This window comes from Macaca thibetana, chromosome 9 (assembly GCF_024542745.1).
Source record: "Macaca thibetana thibetana isolate TM-01 chromosome 9, ASM2454274v1, whole genome shotgun sequence".
In the NCBI taxonomy this organism is placed as follows: Eukaryota; Metazoa; Chordata; class Mammalia; order Primates; family Cercopithecidae; genus Macaca; species Macaca thibetana.
In genome coordinates, this window is record NC_065586.1 from 35,292,917 (window position 1) to 35,311,605 (window position 18,689).

Below are 18,689 nucleotides of genomic sequence, written 5' to 3' on the forward strand. Positions count from 1 at the left end.
CTGTCGCTTTGTTGACCTGTTTAACGCAGTTTCTACTTAACAATTACTGACAGATGCTTTCCACATGCTCGCCGTGCTCAAGGTGCTTTACAAATACTAACTCATGCACTCCTTCTGATAGACCCATGAGGTAGGGTCTGTCATTTTCATCTCTGTTTTACAGCTAAGAAAACTGAGGGACAGAGAGGGAGGCCAGGTAACTTGCCCAGGTCACACAGCTAGTTATGTCCAAGTCAGATTGACTACTAAGAGTCATGCCCTGCTGTTTGTCCAGCGCATCACTTTGCCGTGTCATTTACTAGCAAAGATGGGAACCTAAGTGGCAGGGTCTGTGTGTGCGCGTGCACACACATGTACAAACATACCAGTGTTTTCAGAATCATGGAGCAATACATTAACAAAAACATTTTGAGTAACATTGAGAACTACCTGACACACGTGTGCTTATGAGAACTATCAAATTAGAGTGCCCTGTTCTGTGAGTGATGTGCCTCTGCCGCGTCCAGAGGCCAAGCATCAGTCAGTTGTTGGATAGTACCACACAGCAGGAGGTGTTGTACTTTCCTCCGCCACACCCTGAGAGAACCAGTTCAACAACAACAACAACAAAAACCAGAGACAACCCTGGGGTCAAGAGCATTTCTGGTGGAAGGATTACAGCTATTTCAGCTTTTTAGTGATGTGGGGTTCAGATTAAGCGAAGTTCACGTTCTGTGAGTTTTGTAGTCCTGACAGTCAACAAATGACTTAGTGCCTAAATGGTCTTTAGAGTGTTGAGATACTCTGAAACTAAAATCTTTATAACTCAATATTTGGGACTTTTATTCAGTTTCAAAGTTATTAAATAGTTTAAAAGCTGGCTTGGCATCCCCCTGGGATCGAGGGCTTTGGCAGATCAGCCCTTAGTTCTGGGATGCTCAGACCCGCACCTGGGACAGTCCTCAGTCCAGGGCAGGGTCCCTTTGTGTGGCTGGCTTTGAGTTAACTCTCTGAACCTTAGGGACGGTGCACACAGAGGGGTGTCCTGCCCATTAACTCACAAAGGTTACTTCCTAGATTATGATGGGATATTCTCTGTATCCTGAGGGATCCCATGACCCCGTGTGTCACTCTTCTTTCCCTGACTTCATGGCTTATATTTTCTTAGGGAAACCATTTATTCTTTGCGAGCCCTGTTACATTTTAATCGGGAAGGAGTTTGCATCAGAGGAAACAATTGAAACCCCACAAGAAACACAAATGAAATATTATTGTCCTTTTCCTTCGTTGTTGGGATTTCTAAAGTTATCCCATATCTCTAAAAATTTATTAACACCAGAAAAAATTTAATTACTGGCTTTTAATGTTAAATATAGTGTCTGTGTTAAAGACAGATTTTTGTTTGTAGTAGATTTTACATCTGTAGGAAAAATTCCCTAAGCATTTTTAGTTTATTACCTATAGTAATAGCTGTTATTAGAGTCTGAGGCTTTAGTATGTCTTTTATGACTTACATGTGATTGCTACAAGAGTTTAAAAAGAGGAAGAGAATTGTTTTTAATGTCTGGATTGTCTTAATGAAATGTGATTCATTTAATAGATTTTAAATGCCATGTGAAAACTGACATTTGACTTGAGACTTGAATTTCACAAGTGTTCTCTATGCCCTGTCTCCACACAGGCACTTGAGAGTGTAAGCCTAAGGAAAGAACCTTGGGGAGAGGCCTTAGCTTCTAAATTTCCTGGTTGTGGTTCTTTCCTTCTGACCCGTGTGCTGTTGATGTGAGACTAGGGCTCCGAGGGTCAGGATGCTTCAGCAGTGCAGTGCTGTCTAACTGTGATTTAAGAAATTGGAACCCCAAAGAAGTAACTAGTATCATTTGTTATCTAGTTTTGAGAAGAGATTCTGTTTATAACGTTGTTTATATATTTCTCAGGCTGCCTCACATTTTCCTTACTTTATTACTGAGGAAATCTTATTAAATGGGAAATAAACTTTAAGATACTGAACAGGGCATTTGGTCTCTAACATTGAGGCTTCATTTACTAAATTCGTGAACTGTGTATACCCAGGGTATGTTGCAGGCAGCCAGGTCAGGCATATGATACTGGGATCCCCAAGGAATTGTTGGGTTTTTGTTGCTGAAAATGACACTCAGACATTCAACATAGCATCAGGCACGTGGAAACTTGTTTGCATAGTTTAATTTTTTTTCTAGTTTGCTTTTGATCAGGAGCTATCCAGATTGATGTGTACTTATCATATTGCCCGATTGTTGCCAGAAATCTATTTAGTGTTCAGCTAGCTGTCATCAGTGTGTGCTATAAATTCTATTTACTTCACTGGTACCTTCTAGAAGAAATTCTGTTCTAAAGTTCCCCAAAGAGCCCAGCACTTATACAATTATGAAAGAACCTGTCATAAGACCACACAAAGAACTACCTAAAAGTCATTCATTGGTTGTATTTTCAAAAGTATCAGATAATCTTCCCCTTCAAAACTTATTTTGTCCTTAACAAAGCAGTATTTTTTCATTATAACTTTACCTGCTGAAATTCAAGCAGATTAATCAGGAGATTCTAAATTAACATTGGTTGCATTTTCCATGGCCCCTAAATCAACTGTATTTCAAGAGTAAGGGAAGTGGGTACAGTGGACACTTGTCTTGATCTTATGCATAAAACCAGGCCACCATCTAAATTGCAGGCTTTTGTTAGTGTAGTAGATCCCATGTTTCATACAAGCCATGGGGCAGGTGATTTTTGTGGACTCTGAAACATACTTTTTGATGCTTGATTGCAAGAGTTTACTGTTCTCCTGATGCAGGAAGTTAGGGACTAGGCATGGTCCTGGTGACTTTTATATGTGGAAGAGCAAGGAAGTTCATTTTATGAATAAAGTGTTTTTGTACTGTTCTTGGTGGTAATGTTGACATTTTCTTGCTAAGACATTTTTCCTCTGTGGTCTTATCTCAAGTTAAGGGGGTGATGTTAATCTTGTTGCTGTTGTTTTCTAGCATCCTCCAGGACAAATAGCAAGGAAATACAGTTCCTGCTCCACCATTTTCCTAGATGATAGCACAGTCAGTCAACCAAACCTCAAGTATACAATTAAATGGTGGGTATATGGATGGTTTTTTCTTTCTTTCTTTTTTTAAACTTAACTGAATGCTTTTTCTGTTCCTTAACCTGACAGCTAAGCTGGTTGGTTGTGGGGTCTGGGAGCGATAAGATTGGATGGGTGGGAGTGGGGGTAGCACTGATAATTCAGGAAATCTTTTTTAAAAATGATTTTGGTAGTTAAATGTGGGGTATTCGAAATATTTTTACATATTTACATTAAAAGACCAGAATTTTAAAGTATTTTAAATGTAGATTACTTAAAATGTATTTTTGATTTTTGTTCATGCTTTCTACCCTTGCACTTTTTATTGAAGCCATCCTGGCATAACTCCACTAACTTTTTACCTTCTAAATAAAACAAGACTCCTGTGTTCCCAGTTGAAGACCCAGGGCTCCAGTAGAAAGCCTGCCTGGCCTGGTGAAGGTGCACTTGCCTGGGGTCTGGAGACCTGAGTTCTGATGACGGTTCTCACCAACAGGGAAGACATGGGTGGGACCCTTTCTGGGGGCCTTTAGTTCCATATTTTTAAATGGAGTTCACAAGGGAGGGAGAAAAAGGGAGTCTTGGGATAAACTTTTTTCCCTTATGGGGCTTCAGTTTCAATACTTCAAAGAGGGAGGGAACACTGGATTTTCCTTTATTGTACAACTAGCATTATGGTAATAACGACCCTTGGCAGGGACTATAGAGAACTTGATGTGCTTGGGCCTGTGGTCAGCAGCTCTGTTCTAAAAAATCTGAATTTTGTCTCTATACTTGTTGAAGAAAGCACACATTTCACAATACATGTCAGCATATGAAATAAGTGTTTAAATTTTAAATAAGGAGTATTCATCCATTTTAGTGGGCCAGGTTTTCAGGCTTAGAAGCCCTGTTCTGAGTATGACCGCAGGTGATGATCAGTTAGGCAGTGAGGACTATAACCATCTGTGGTCAGTGTCTGCTCCAGGCAAAAGGTGGAGGAGAAGGTTCTTCTCACCTCTCAGGTTCTGTGCTTCCAGGATCTAAATGGCTATGCAGCCTCTTCCCTTATGTCCTCAGCACCAGAGTGCACGGGAAGTGACTGGTGGGCATAAACTCACACCGGCAGTGCTCACAGAGCTCTATCTTAGCTCCACCATGTGTGCCCTTGCCTGAGCCACGTTTACCCTTGGGCTGTGGTTTACTGAGGGGAAATGGGGTGTGCAGTACCTTTGGAAGTGTTTTCCATATTAAGTTATTAGGACTTGCGGAGAGAAGTGGAAAGCGCTGAAGATCTGTGTGCCACATGACTGTTGGCTTCTGCTCAATCTCTGAGGAGCCCAGAACAGAAGCTGCTAACTTCCCTTTAATCCTGGACTCCTCTCGTTGGAAGCCAGGGCAGAGTAACACAGTTTCCTATCCTGGGGCAGTGGGGGCTCTTGGGGTTCACAAGTGGCTCTGTCTTAGTTGCTCAACACTTTCATCCTTGGACCACTTAAAATTGCCACTGGCTGTGATACAGACACTTATTAGCCTGGTGAGAGAACTGTGTGACAATTTGATAGTTCGTTGGTCAAGTCTAGGAGGCACAAGCACCTAAGTTAGAAATGTGTTGTCTGTGTAAATCACTGGTTCCTGCCCTGGCTGCACCTAGGAGTCACCTGGGAGCTTAAAACCACACTGACGATTGACGATTGAGGTCTCCTTACAGATCTCGATTGAATCTGGCTGAGGTATACTGTGGGTATCTGGATTTTTAAACCTCCCCAGGAGAGTCTCACAGGCAGCCAAGGTTGAGGACCCCGGATGGAAGTGGATAGCTGCCCTCCCCTCCCCCAACAATGTCCCCCTGCCACTTCTAAATGAACTGTGGGTTAGAATGTAGAGAACAGAGAAGCTGAAGAGCAGGAACAAGCTAGCTAGCTATGAGATTTCAGTGTAGATACTGGGCTTCCCTGACCCGAAGACATGGTCTCTGCACTGCACACATTTGAAACTCCTTCAGTCTGTAATTCAGTTGCTTTAAAAAGTATCTTCTCTTCTCTTCCCTTCCTTCCTTCCTTCCTTCCTTCCTTCCTTCCTTCCTTCCTTCCTTCCTTCCTTCCTTCCTTCCTCCCTCCCTCCCTCCCTCCCTCCCTCCCTCCCTCCCTCCCTCCCTTTCCTCCCTTTCCTCCCTTTCCTCCCTTTCCTCCCTCCCTCTCCCTCTCCCTTTTTCTTTTTTCTGAGACAGGATCTCTATCCCCAGGCTGGAGTGCCGTGGCATGATCTCAGCTCACTGTAACTCCACCTCCCAGGCTCAAGAGATCCTCCCGCCTTAGCCTCCCAAGTAGCTGGGATTACAATCACACACTACCACACCCAGCTAATTTTTGTATTTTTTGTAGAGACATTTGTTTCACCATGTTGCCTCAGCTGGTCTTGAATTCCTGGGCTCAAGCAATCCACCCACCTTGGCCTCCCAAAGTGCTGGGATTATAGGCATGAGCCACGGTGCCCAGCCGAAAGTATCCTCTTTTTAAAATGCACACTGGGAGCTGGGCAGGGTGGGACCCAACTGAAGTAGTGCCATCAGAATCCTTCCCTGGAAATACCAGCATCTCACACTTCCTGTAGGTAAAGAGGCAAAAACATAGAGACGTTAGCAGGTCCAGTTGAGTTCTTTAGCTAGGGGTGTTGACAATGTGAGAGGAAAGGGATACTCAGAAGGAAGAAGAGTGAAAAAGATAGGAAGTTGTGAAATCCACATGCCATCCCATTCTAAAATTTTGCCTAAATCTTGCCCTACTCCTGTCCAAAGAAAACTCCTATTTTCTTTTTTGCTTTTTCTGCCTCCTGTTAACCCCAGGTCCTCTTGCATCCTACTCCAGACATTAAAACTGATAACACAATCATTAATATTGTAGTTCAACTTCATTGTGGGCATAAGTGAGCATTTGTGGGCCAGAGTTGCTTCCTGAAATCCAGTTACAAGGTTATAACTGTGAGAAGAATGCCCTAGGTTGTAAATAGTGATTTATAAGCTGATTTTTGGAAGATAATCCACCTGTAAAGTGGGGATTGCCAGAAATAAACATATTTGCAGATTCTAGTTGGGGATTGGGTGGAGGGTTGAGTGCTAATCTAACAGTGAAAGAAAAGCTATAAAAAGGTTAGGTATTCTTTCAGTGCTCACTCTTTCTGTAGACATAATTTTTTATTTTGAGAACTTGATTTTCCTGTTTTTCCCCTAAATGCCAACAGCTGTGGTATGGATTTAGAGTTTGTCAGCCACACTTTGTGCCTCTGCAGCCAAACCCTCTCCACCAAATCCTCTGACAAGCATAAGATGATGATCAAAGAAAAGAGTGGAGGGTGCTGGGGAGCCCCTTTGCGCACTTGGCCACACCATCAGGGTTCTTGGCCTCCAGGGCCAGGGAAGAGCTAATGCCCATCACAGCCCTGTCTATGGCTCAGCCCCTCTGTGCTGCTAGAACCCACCCCTTCTTGCCCTTCAGAGGTTTTAGGATTGCCATGTACGTTGCTAATTTAGCTCTGGGTAAGAAGTAAGACAAATGCAGTGCCAGAAGTCACAAATCCATTTTGTTTTCTTGTGCAAGAAAATAGCATTTACTTCCTCCCCAGCTAAGTAGGAAAAGCTGCTGAGCAAACCCTATAGTCCAAATGTTCTGTTCTCTGTTAGGGCTCCGGCCCTTCCTTGGTGAAACTGCACCATTTTCTGAGGACTTGGCAGAGCTGACCAAGCCTCTGAAGCTAGGCACTCAGGGTCCCCCAGGTCCCCTGAGTTCTTTCTGTGTCCTAACTGAAAATCAGAGTGCCTTGACCACTCTCTGGCCTGGTTAACTTGGATTTGATAAGGGTGGTAAGAGCCGGTTAACTCTGTGGCTCACCAGGGTTAATTGATCTGGTTAGCCACTCTGGGCAGAAACTAAAGGAGGCCTTAGGCACTTGTCTGGTAGGGTAGACACCAATGGGTGGTTCTGTCTGGAGGTGAGGCAAAAAAGATTAGCAATGTCACAGCCCTCCTCCGTCAGACAGCACCTACTTGGCTCCTGGGCTGTTCCCTGAGAGACAGGATCGTTCTGGCCCTGCGAAGGAGCTATGCCTGGGGGTCCTTCACCATAGAACCCTATAAACAAGGTACAGGCTTTGTTGCACAGATTGACACTGAGGGTGGCGGTCTATGCCCCTGCTTTCCAGGGGCCGGATGGCACCCCATTCACTGCCAGCATGCACGGTAAACCCCTCAAGACTGCTCCACCTGGATGGAAGGACACTGTTTCCCACCGTATGTCCCTTGGATGGGGCTTCGTGGCTGAAAGAGGGGAAGTAGAAACAATGACTGGCACAGCTAAGGTGAGGAGTGCTGCAAAAACAGGGGAACCTGAAAAGAGACCAGAAAAAAAGGGAGATCCAACAAAACGGGTGTCGAGGAGCCAAATTTGACAAGACCTTCTAAAGACAGGTCCAGAAACAAAATAGACAACCCAGTACAATTCTCCTTAGACTTTTAAAAACCCCAAAGCCAGAGTACCAGTTCACCACTAGGGTTAATCCTAAACCCTGGACACTGCCTCTAGAAAAAAACCCAAGGATAGAAGGTGGTGAGCACTGCAGCCTCTACACTGACAAGAAAGCAAAGTTCTCCTCAGTGTGGTGCCATTAATTGGTTCCCTCGAAACATAGTTTTGACTCTGGTGGCTCCAGGGCTGAGCGTACTCCATGCCTGCTGATCCTCACAGTTTCTGGGCCCCTGACTCATAGATATGGATCCAGAGATCTATCCACCTGCCTTTGTGAGATGAGCATGCCTCCTGTTACAAATTAGACCTGCTCCACTTACCCACTGTGGGTCTGCATCTCAGTCCCAAAACACATTTTAGGGAGAGACAGTCTCCTGGGAGCTGCCTTTAGAGGAACGCAGACAAATTCCATCTCTGGGCAAGGGTGATAAGAGCCACACTCCACGGGGAGGCCAGATGACAGCCAGTATATGACCCCACCCAAGATAGATTCTACAGATACACATCTCTCAGGAAGACTCAGAAAGGTAACAGCAGCTACTCAAAAACGAAAGAGAGTGAGGATTGTGCATCCTACACAGAACCCATATAACAGCTGTGTGTGGCTGATGCAAAAATGTAACAGCATCTGAAGGATGATGGTTGATTACCAAAAACTAAGGTAACTCTGGCCACACATGCTGTGGTCCCAAATGTTAGCCCCAAAAGACTAACTGTTTAGGAATATGAAAGACTGTCCTACAACAAATCTTTCTTGAACATACCCTTAGATCCAGAGTCCTAGGACATGTTTGCTTTCACCAGAGAGGCCCCAAGTGAACCCTTCAGGCTTTCCTCCAGGGGTGCTCACAGAGCCCCACTACTGCCTTGGCTTGATGACCAGAGACCTGGCTGTTTGGGTGAATGCCTTGCATATTGCCTAAAACATTGTATAGATAATATGTCACTGACTTACATAGGTTTGAGTCTTTTAAAAAAGGCTACCTAAAAGGTTCTTAAACACCTGCAATTCCCAGAGGATAGGTTGTCAATGAACAGGAAGTCCAGGAACCAGGGGACACCATAAAGTCCTGGACATGGTCTAGTTGGGTGAGGCTGGTTTTTCCAATAGCCATATTTGACAAAAGACACAGCTGCAAACAGTTGAAATATTGCAGACCGTTCTAGAGCCACTAAGATATGAAAGGACCTTCATTTCCACTTGGCCCACTATCTCAGGCCATCGTACTGCCTAATTAAAAGGGGGCACAGTGGCGCAGAGATCCGTTTTTGGGGTGATTCCAGCCTTAGGTTTGACAAGAGAGACTGTGTGTAGGGTGAAGCTGCAAGCCTGGGCCTGATTCAGTTGTCAGCTGACAGCCTCTTTGGGCAGTCACTTCCTTCCAGGTGACTGCTAAACTAGTCCATGGAGCTGTACTGTACCTGAACCCTCAGCCTGGTGGTCTCACTTCCTGGGATATCACCTTGAATGGAAATCGGCCTACAGAGTGGCTCTACTTTTCCTGGAGGTCTTAGGCCATGATAATATCCAATCTTGACTTTAGCTTGGGAGATAGTAATCTTGGGGCCCTGAAGGTTCTCACCCGTTCGGCAGAAGCCAGACACTAGGGGAATAACAATAATAGTAACTTTTCTTTTAAAAGTTAATGTAAGATCATGCTTTTATATACTTTTTTTTATTTGATCATAATTACAACTCCACGATGTGGGTTGTATTGTTCTAATTTTATAAATGAGGAAATGAAAGCTCTGAGAGGTGAATTAGCACTAATAAAGAGGAAGGAGCCAGGTTCAGAACCCAGGTTGATGTGACTTCAGTCTAGTGATATTTCTACTGCTGTGTGCTCCCTCACAGGGGAAGCAGGAACATCTTCTTTCTCAAAGACATTAATCATGTGAAACATTTCATTGAAATGTAACATTAGATTAGAAGAACAGTCATCACAGCATGACTAGTAAATGAATAAAACTAATTCCTCCCTTTCCCAGAGGCTACATGGTCAAAACGGAAGGGCACACAGCCTTATACAAGCCAGAAATCCTGGCAGCTACCGTCTGAACCTGAGTTTTTCCCATTTATAAAATAGAATCAGTAACATCTATTTTTTTCTTACAGGACTATTAACGTATGTGAAAACACTTTGAAAACCTTATTACTTTTTATAAATTCTGAAGCCCTTTTACCCCAGTTACAGTTCTTCGTCAGCGTCAATGCTTTTCAAGATGTTAGAAGAAAAAGGATGTATTAGCACTTATTTGCTCATGAATACTTTCAACACTAGGCCGAAGTCATTTAAATGAAGAGCTCTGGAAAGAGAGAGGTTTAGAAGAATATAAGAGAGTGAGATTAGCTACTGTCATGTTAAGTCACAGGGAACATCTGGGTGCTTTGGAATCCAAGGTGCATGCTCATGTCTCTAAGCCAGTGTGGCTGAGTAAGCGGAAATGTTCAGGCCAAGTCGGTACCCTGAGAGGATCAGAACACTGTCTGCTGCAAACAGTTACGTATATTCTTAGAAACTTAAAAATAATTTTTGGCCTCCTCGATAAATTTTAATGTAAAACAAAAATAGTGGAAGTATCTAGACAGTTTTTGAAAGAGGAAATTTTTAAAAATTGTCCAGAACATGAATAACCCTGCCAACTTGATAGGAGTTTAAAGAAACCCAGGTAGAAAAAGGAAAACTTTTTTTTTTTCACCTATCCGGTTGGGAGACCACTTGGTCAAAAGATTCAGGTCAGTGTCAGTGAGTGCGAGTCGAAACAGACGCTGCTGGGGAGTCCACTGGTGTAGACTTTCTGCAAAGATGTTTGGCAATATGTGTTGAGAGCCTTACCATTGTTAATGACTTGAGGTCAAGTGGTTCCAATTATAGGATGTATCCTTATGGAAATAATATAGTTGTATATTGCACAAATATTGGGATGTTCATTATGGTGTTAATTATAATTGCAAAGTATTAGAAACAATCTAAATGTTCAGTAGTGGGGAATAGTTAAGTTTTCGACAACCATATGAAGGAATATAATCAGCCATTTAAAATCATGTTTTTAATGATAAAAAAATGTTAACATGAAAAAAGTTAAAAGTAGGATGCAAACCTGTCTCCTTACACACATAATTTATAGAAAGCTATATATCTTAAGCTAATAGTTGTATTTTCTAAATATGTTCTCCAAAATTTCTACAATGAATATATTTTCTAGTCAGAAAAAAAATTATTTTAGAAAAGAAGTTCAGAGAAAGGGAATGTAGTTGTTCATTAAATTCAGACCTTTTAAAATGTAAAATAAAATTTTAAGTAGTGCTACAAATAAAAGTTACAGTACATTTTAGCAAGTGAATGAATAACTTGAGCAGATTGCCCAGAGGTTATTAAGGGAAAAATAGCAAACTTCTTGGGTGACATTCACATTTTTCTGGTAGTTATAAAGAAACCACGAATTTTCTAAACTAGTAGGTTATGAGTTGGAGATTTCTAAAGCTGTTTTCTTTATACCACCAATGTTTTACATAGTGCTTTTTTTTTTTTTTTTTTTTAAATACAAGTGAGGAAAGCTGAAAATTTCTGAATAGAAAGAGCAGTTTGCTTCTAACTATCACTTGAAGTTCTTTTGTTTCTAGAAGAGATGTAATATTATTCCTGGGAATGAGTGCCAGATTGATTTACTCAGAAGAGGACATTTTCCTGATCAGTATTGTGAATAAAATGAGACTGTTCAGAAAGATTGTTAGGCTTTGACTTCTGTTTAAATATTTATGTTCAGACTGTGGCCAGGTAATGTGTAAGGTCTTGAATATGCTCATGGACACTGAACCTCTGCATTTTATTTTCACAGTGTCGCTCTTGCAATATATTATCACATCAAAAACAGGTATGTGGATGGTCGTGTGCTAAAAACATCATACATTATCTTCTGTTACGTTATTCCTATTTTTTTCATATTTTAGTTGCTTAAACCTTTGAATTATACATTCTTAACTCATATTTTCATAGAATTTCTAAAGGTAGTATAATTTACTAAAACTTCCCAGGTAAGTGCTGAACTGCTTTCGAATCAGAGGAAACCAAATGAGTGTGGTTGAAACCAGCAAAACAGACAAAGCTTCTCAACGATGTTTGGCTTCCTTTTTCTTCTTTATTTTCTGTAAAATTTATTTAAACATTCTGTCTTTTGTAAAATGTCGTTTTAAAAGTTCACTGGGTGCAACTTGAACATGAAAAAATGTTTAATTTATAGTTTGAATTCACTAGAGGCAATTTTGGTGTAAATTTAGCAGGCATAAACTATTTTAATGTAGAAGCCCTCTCTGATGTAAGTGTATCTGGCAATAGTTGGTTAATTTTAAAAGTCAGTTAAAACAGGGAGTGAAAAAAAAAATCTACCTTATACATTTTATTTCAGCATAAAACATGTAAGAATACATTTATTTGCCAATTTTTAAAAAATGCAGCTTCAAAACATTTGCTTCAAGCACAGGACATTGATTGGAGAACCAAAATTTATTTCTTTCATAAGCCACAGCTATAATTAATTCATCCTTTCCAAGTTTTTTTTTTTTTTTTTTTTGTCAGTAGTGAGAAAGCTTGAGGACATTTGCATAACAGATGAGTATAAAATCTTTCCAGTTTTGACCACACCTAATCTACAGCAAATTTATTTTTAGCAATTTCCTTTTATCGGATGTTTCCAAAGCATCCTCCTTAGTTTTCATGAGGACATAGCCACTCTCATGGTAGTCATATTTCATGCATAATGTGACAATCATGTATGTTACATGAGTCTGCTGGGTGCAGCTGGTGTGAACTAGTTTGGGAACAAGCAGAGCCACCACATGCTAAGTGCAGAGCTCAGCCGGTGGGAGCCCCACACCTTGTATCTGTTTACAAAGTGTGGTTAGTCAGTGCAAGGGAGGTTGGATGACAGCTTCTAATGAACAGTATTGGAGAAAACACGAATATCCAGAAGGAGACACCTAGAAAGGAATTCTCTGTGATCATCTGTTTCCATACTGTAATTGTGATTCATGGTTCTTTATGGTGCTTGAGAATTTTGGATTTAAGAACTTACAGAACAGTACAACTTCAGAACCCTAAATCTTGAATTAGAGTAATGTTATCAATGAAAGTGTAGATTTTGTTGCCTATTTCTATACTAGTTCAAACTTTTTAAATCTGTAAAGTTTAAGAAACAGTGGAATTCCATTGATGAAGCTCAGTTGTACTTTCAAGACAATTTTGCATTAGAATCTCTATTTCTTAGTACTTAGACTATGATGGATCCTGAAGTGAATGTAGCCAGAGCTGATAATAGTAAGAGTTGGCTTTGTGAAGCACCTACTCTGACTCCTCTGGTCAGTTCTTTACATGCTTTAATAACAACTCCTTAAGGTGATGCTGGTATCTTCATTTTACAGATAAAGAAATTAGAGGCACGGAGAGATTAATTTGACTAAGATGATACAACTAGTAAATTGGGGAACTGGGAAATGAATGCAATCTAGCACTCAGACCACTAATCATATTGCTCTCCTAGATTAATGGTGATAAATTGCACCAAAAGTGAGTGAGTGGAAGTAGAGAAAGTCTAACTGAAAAATTGAGCATTGTAAACAAGCATGATTAATGTACAGATTGCCACCTGCACGTCTCTAGATATGAGGAGGCATTCCCGTGTGCACGCCTGCTCCTCGCTGTCATGCTAGGCTGGCCTTTGGTGCTGGTGATAGACCTGTTAGCTTGATAAAGGTGGTGTGGTGCTGTTCAGCTGGGACACACAGCTTTTAGTGCAAATAAGGAAACAGTCTGCTTCTCAGAGGATTCTCCAGAATTCCCTTTCCTGAGTCTTCTTACCTTGAGCTCTTAATTCTCATTTATATTTTTAGACTCTGTTCTCATTTTAAAAATTACTTCAGGCGAATGTTTCTCTAGAGTACTGGATGCTTTCAGGGGCCCTTGTTCTTCAGCAAAATTGAATGGGTCTCAACTGCTGAGGAATGGGGTCCTGGGCCAGGCTCTGTCTCTTGTGTAGCATCTTGAATGCCTCATAGAGATTCAAGATTTGGTTTATTTGAAAACTCAGTAAATAAGATGAGGGAATCCACTGATTCTTTGTAGCCAGGGTTGGTGTCAGAGTGTAGCCACATGCACCCAGAAGCTGCTTTTTGCTCACAGACTCCCTGCTGGGTTGAACCTTTCTTTCATTTGGATTGATCTGTGTCTCTGCTGCCTGTGTTCATACAGGCAAATGTAAATGAGCACAGGTGTGAATGCCCAGAGCTTTAAAAATAATTGCTGTGACCGAGCGCGGTGGCTTGTGGCTGTAATGCCAGCACTTTGGGAGGCCGAGGCAGGCGGATCACAAGGTCTGGAGATCGAGACCATCCTGGCCAACATGGTGAAACTCCGTCTCTACTAAAAGTACAAAAATTCGGCTGGGCGTGGTGGCATGCACTCATAATCCCAGCTACAGGGGATATTGAGGCAGCCTCTACAAGGAGGCTGAGGTAGGAGAATCGCTTGAACCTGGGAGGTGGAGATTGCAGTGAGCTGAGATTGCGCCACTGCACTCCAGCCTGGTGACAGAGCGAGACTCTGTCTCAAAAAATAGTAATAATAATTGCTGTTGTGCAAATGTAGGAATGAAAATTGAGCTGTTTTGTTAAGCTCTTTCTCTTTTATTTTTACACAGATGTTAAATTTCTAAAGCAGATATTGTAATGTTTGCAATGATGAGTGTATGTTAGGGACAGGTCTGTAGCCTTCTGAAGTTCTGAAGCCTGACACTGAAGCACAGACTATGGAAATTACATGCAGTTAGCCAAAAGTTGTCGTTTCCAAGTTTGTTGTTTACAGAAAATTTTTTAGGCAAAACTTAAATTTCATATAACAGATGAAAGCAGAGCTGTCACTGGTGCGGTACAGAGGGTCCCCACAAAGCCCAGCGGCCCATGGCACTGTGTTCACAGTGAAAGCTACCTCTTTAAGTGGTTCTGTGCATGTACCAGCCTGTTAATAGCCAACTATTCACTTGCAGGTTGTTGACTAAAGACTTTTTATCTGTCACCTCTTGTTTTTCAGTGTAAAATTGTGAAACTTAATGAAGTAATGATGTTGCATGTTGTGAATAATAAGACTGATCTCTAGGATACATTGAGTATTCATTCTTACCCTGGCACTTCTTTCCTATCACCCACAATATGGTAATGGCTTAAGCAGATCCATCAACCTTTGCTTGGAAATAAGATGTCAAATTTAAGTCATTTGCCTAGATTTGGTTCATTTGAAAACTCAGAGCATTAAAATTAAATTTTTACTTAATTTAGCTAAGTGTGGTTTATAACATTTATTTCTTTGGGCTATTTTAATCAAAAGTGATTAAGTATTGCACCCAAGAAAAATCATTATTCATGAATAACCATTTAGCACTCACTTGTGTTTCCTGAAATAGTCGAATTGACTGGGTACAGTGGCTCACACCTGTAATCCCAGAACTTTGGGAGGTCAAAGCAGGTAGGTCTCTTGAGGTCAGGAGTTTGAGACCAGCCTGGCCAACATGGTGAAACCTTGTCTCTACTAAAAATACAAAAAAAAAAATTAGCTGGGCATGGTGGCAGGCACCTGTAATCCTAGCTACTTGGAAAGCTGAGGCAGGAGAATCGCTTGAACCCAGGAGGTGGAGGTTGCAGTGAGCTGAGGTGGCACTGCTGCACTCCAGCCTGGACCACAGAGTGAGACTCCATATCCAAAAAAAAAAAAAAAAAAAAAAGAAAAATCGTTGAATTAAAATGTATTTTTGTTTTATTTGAATGACATTCTTGCGGAAAGTAAGTTTCATTTTCTATTATTTTCCCTACCAGGGACCCAGATGGAAGGATGCTCTTAGATATTTTTGATGAAAACCTTCACCCTCTTTCGGTAATCTCCTCCTCCTTGTGTTTCATGAGATGATTTAATTCTTTTTTGCTCTGATCGGGAGAGCAGTCATCTGAAAATATTTTCTTCCCCAGAAATCCGAAGTGCCACCAGATTATGACAAACACAACCCAGAGCAGAAGCAGATTTACCGGTTCGTTCGGACACTGTTCAGTGCTGCTCAGCTGACGGCTGAATGTGCCATCGTCACCCTGGTGAGTGCCCTCAGGATGGCCACACCCATCCCCAGCCGGAGTGGTTCAGGGCCCATTCCTGTCACTCAGAGGAGTGGGGTTTGAGCGGGGAATCCTCACCAGGTTACCCTGTGGACACTGTGGCATAAGCTTCAGTGTTGTCATTCTCCTGGGAGAATAGAGGATAGATATCCCAGAAGAGGGTGTGAAGATTGTTCCGTAGCACCCACCTAAAGTCTTTTGTGAAATCACGTTCAAATCCAATAAATGCTGAAATTAAAAATGCAGGTAAGTAAAACAGTAGGACTAAGGGAGTGATCAAATGGCCAAGGTACTCCCTATAAACGTCTAGGTTTCCTGGTGTTGATTCCCTACAAAAATTGTAATAATATTAGTAAGATATACATTCATTTTACATGAACACTTGTCTAGGAAGGGGTGTGTATATTCTTAGCTTCTGTTCTGTGACTTTTGAGTAAATATGTCTGCAGGATATTCAGAGACAGTATGGAGGTAATGTGTATTTTAAGACTCAAGAAAAAATAAAAATTTATTTTTATGGCTGGGCTCCATGGCTCACATCAGTAATTTCAGCACTTTGGGAGGCCAGGGCGGGAGGATCGCTTGAGCCCAGGAGTTTGAGATGAGTCTGGACAACATAGTGAAACCCCGACTCTACAAAATTTAAAAGTCAGCTGGGCATGGTGGCACGTGCCTGTGGTCCCAGCTACTTGGGAGGCTGAGGTGAAAGGATCACTTAAGCCCAGGAGGTCAGGCTGCAGTGAGCCGTGATCATGCCACTGCACTCCAGCCTGAGGGGCAGAGTGAGACCCTGTCTCAAAAGAAAAAGTATTCTTGGATTCTTAAAATGTTATGCACTATTTAGGTCAAATCTCACTTGGGAAATAGATTTAACAATGGAACCCTTTTTGTCACTGACCTTTTACATTGTGTGTAACTTAGATGAGAAATTAGCTTTACCTGTGCATGAGCTATCCTGGAGATCAGAATACCATTTCCTGTAGTTTCTGAGAAGAGACAATTGTCTCATAGAAGCTTTACAGGCGACTGAAGGACTCTTTGTGTCTCCACCACATGAAGAACTGTGTGCTCTGAGGCTAACTGAACAGAAACCCTGTTGGCTTGTTTGCTCATTCATTCATCTGTTCATCCATTTGTTCATTCCTTCTCATTGAACTCGCAGCCTGAAGGATAATAGAAAAATCAAATAATCATTAGATGATTAGGAATGATTGCAGGTTCCTATGTCATAATTGAGAAATGTACGTATTGCCCAGCTTTGTTCCTCAAAGGGATTTCAAGTTCTAACCAAAACACACAACAGGGCAACAGGGTTGAGATTTTTATGTAGGGAAATTGAGTGAAGGGAAAAGAAGAGTAAGAAAAGCTCAGATGAAACCATAGATGAAATTAGTACTGGACTACATGCCATGAGGAAGGATTTATTTTGAAGTTGCTGTAGATGGAACGGGGTGGGGATTTTTTCTACCTTTAATTCCTGAGAAAAATATGGCCTGGCTGTGAATGATAGTGCCCTCCTGGTCGGAGTTATTGTTTAGCTTGAAGGATGTTCATGTCCTGTGGAGGACAGGGCCAGCATTTAAACCCCGCAGCTCACCCAGTGTCTGCCTTGAGAGAATATCTAACAGGCATCCCTCGCTGCCCTCTGCATCACTCACCAAAGATGACACGGCTGATGAGTTCATTTCTTTGGAGTAGTGTAGGACTGGCACTTTTCTTGTGAATAATTACAACTATTGAAATCTTCATTTGTCCTGTGAAATAGACTGGTGTTGGCCAGGATGCCAGTGTGCATGGGGGTCTTGTTGGTTGCAGCTGGAGAGGAGCAGCCTTGGAGGCCTTCGTGGTGGGTGCAGCCCTGCAGCCTATCCCCTGGTCACTGCTGTCTGCCGAGGCTCAGCCCAGCTGCATGCTTATGGGCAGAGGGCATAGAGATGTGTGCCTTGAGCAAGACTCTTGTAGAATTGTTCTTCCCTCCTCGTGTTCCCTAGAGTTAGAAATAGTCTTTCAGGACAAGTCTGGCCTAGAGTTGACAGAGATGCATTCATTAACCCCTTATTTTCACTGGGCATGTGTTTGGCATCTTGGCATGCTGCTCAGGAGGCGATGGGGGAGGAAGAGCAGTTAGTCCTGGCCCTGCTTCCCACACAGAGTAGGACTGCAGCCTGCTGTGGACAGAGAGCCTGCAGGCCCTTCAGACACCCAGACCTACTTCACCCAAAGCAAATATTTCACAACAATAACTTAGGATCACTAAGTGTATTTTTTAGCCTTGTAGAATATGCTGAAAGCTCTCCTATGGATACTGCCACATGAGGAAATTTGAAAGGGAGTGAGGTAATTGATTTGCACCTTGCTGAGTTATGTAGAGGCCTTTGTGGTGTTCCTGCAGCAGCTGGGGGAAGCCAGAGCTGTGGTGAGGTGGGCAGAAAGGCCTTGGCATCCAGCTGCCTCTCCACGAGGCCCTGCCCTTCCCTTAGGAGTCACCCAAGCTGGCTGATCCTGAGAACCATGCATAGCACCCACTTTAGTCCCAGGTGGTACCTTGACAACATGAAAAGCTCACCGCCTGTCTGAACTGGGATCTTCTGTTGGAAGGATGAGAAAGCCAGAGGCCAAGGCAGAAGGACATATTGGAAGGTCCAGGCAGGTCCCACATATCCCTTGTCCTGTAGGTCTGGAAGGACATCAGTCTGTAGAATGAGGGCCACTGCAGGTTTCTCTTCCTTCTGGCTGCTTCTCTCACCTTTGCGCGCTGCTGTGACTCTGGGGTCTTAATGTGCAGGTCGGCTTTCTTGCTTCCGATGTGACAGGACAGTATGAATAGCTTTTCCCACCCTAGCTTCATCACCTCTCCGTTTAAGGCCACACACCCTCTAAATCAGTCTCCTCTTTCAATTTTGGAGGCCCCAGTTCCTTTGGGGTCAGATGTTCATCTGTAGAAAAATCAGTC

General features: G+C 42.3%; 1 protein-coding gene across 9 annotated transcripts in view; it reads left to right on the plus strand.

The window, feature by feature from the left end:
• CCNY (cyclin Y) overlaps window positions 1–18,689 on the plus strand; it is an 876,528-nt gene that overhangs the window by 822,792 nt on the left and 35,047 nt on the right. For all 9 annotated transcript variants that reach the window (XM_050804783.1, XM_050804790.1, XM_050804785.1 and 6 more), the window contains 4 exons: window positions 2,997–3,097; window positions 11,425–11,460; window positions 15,446–15,503; window positions 15,596–15,715. In XM_050804783.1, coding sequence (XP_050660740.1) covers window positions 2,997–3,097; window positions 11,425–11,460; window positions 15,446–15,503; window positions 15,596–15,715 — 315 coding nt within the window. The remainder of the gene's footprint in view (window positions 1–2,996; window positions 3,098–11,424; window positions 11,461–15,445; window positions 15,504–15,595; window positions 15,716–18,689) is intronic.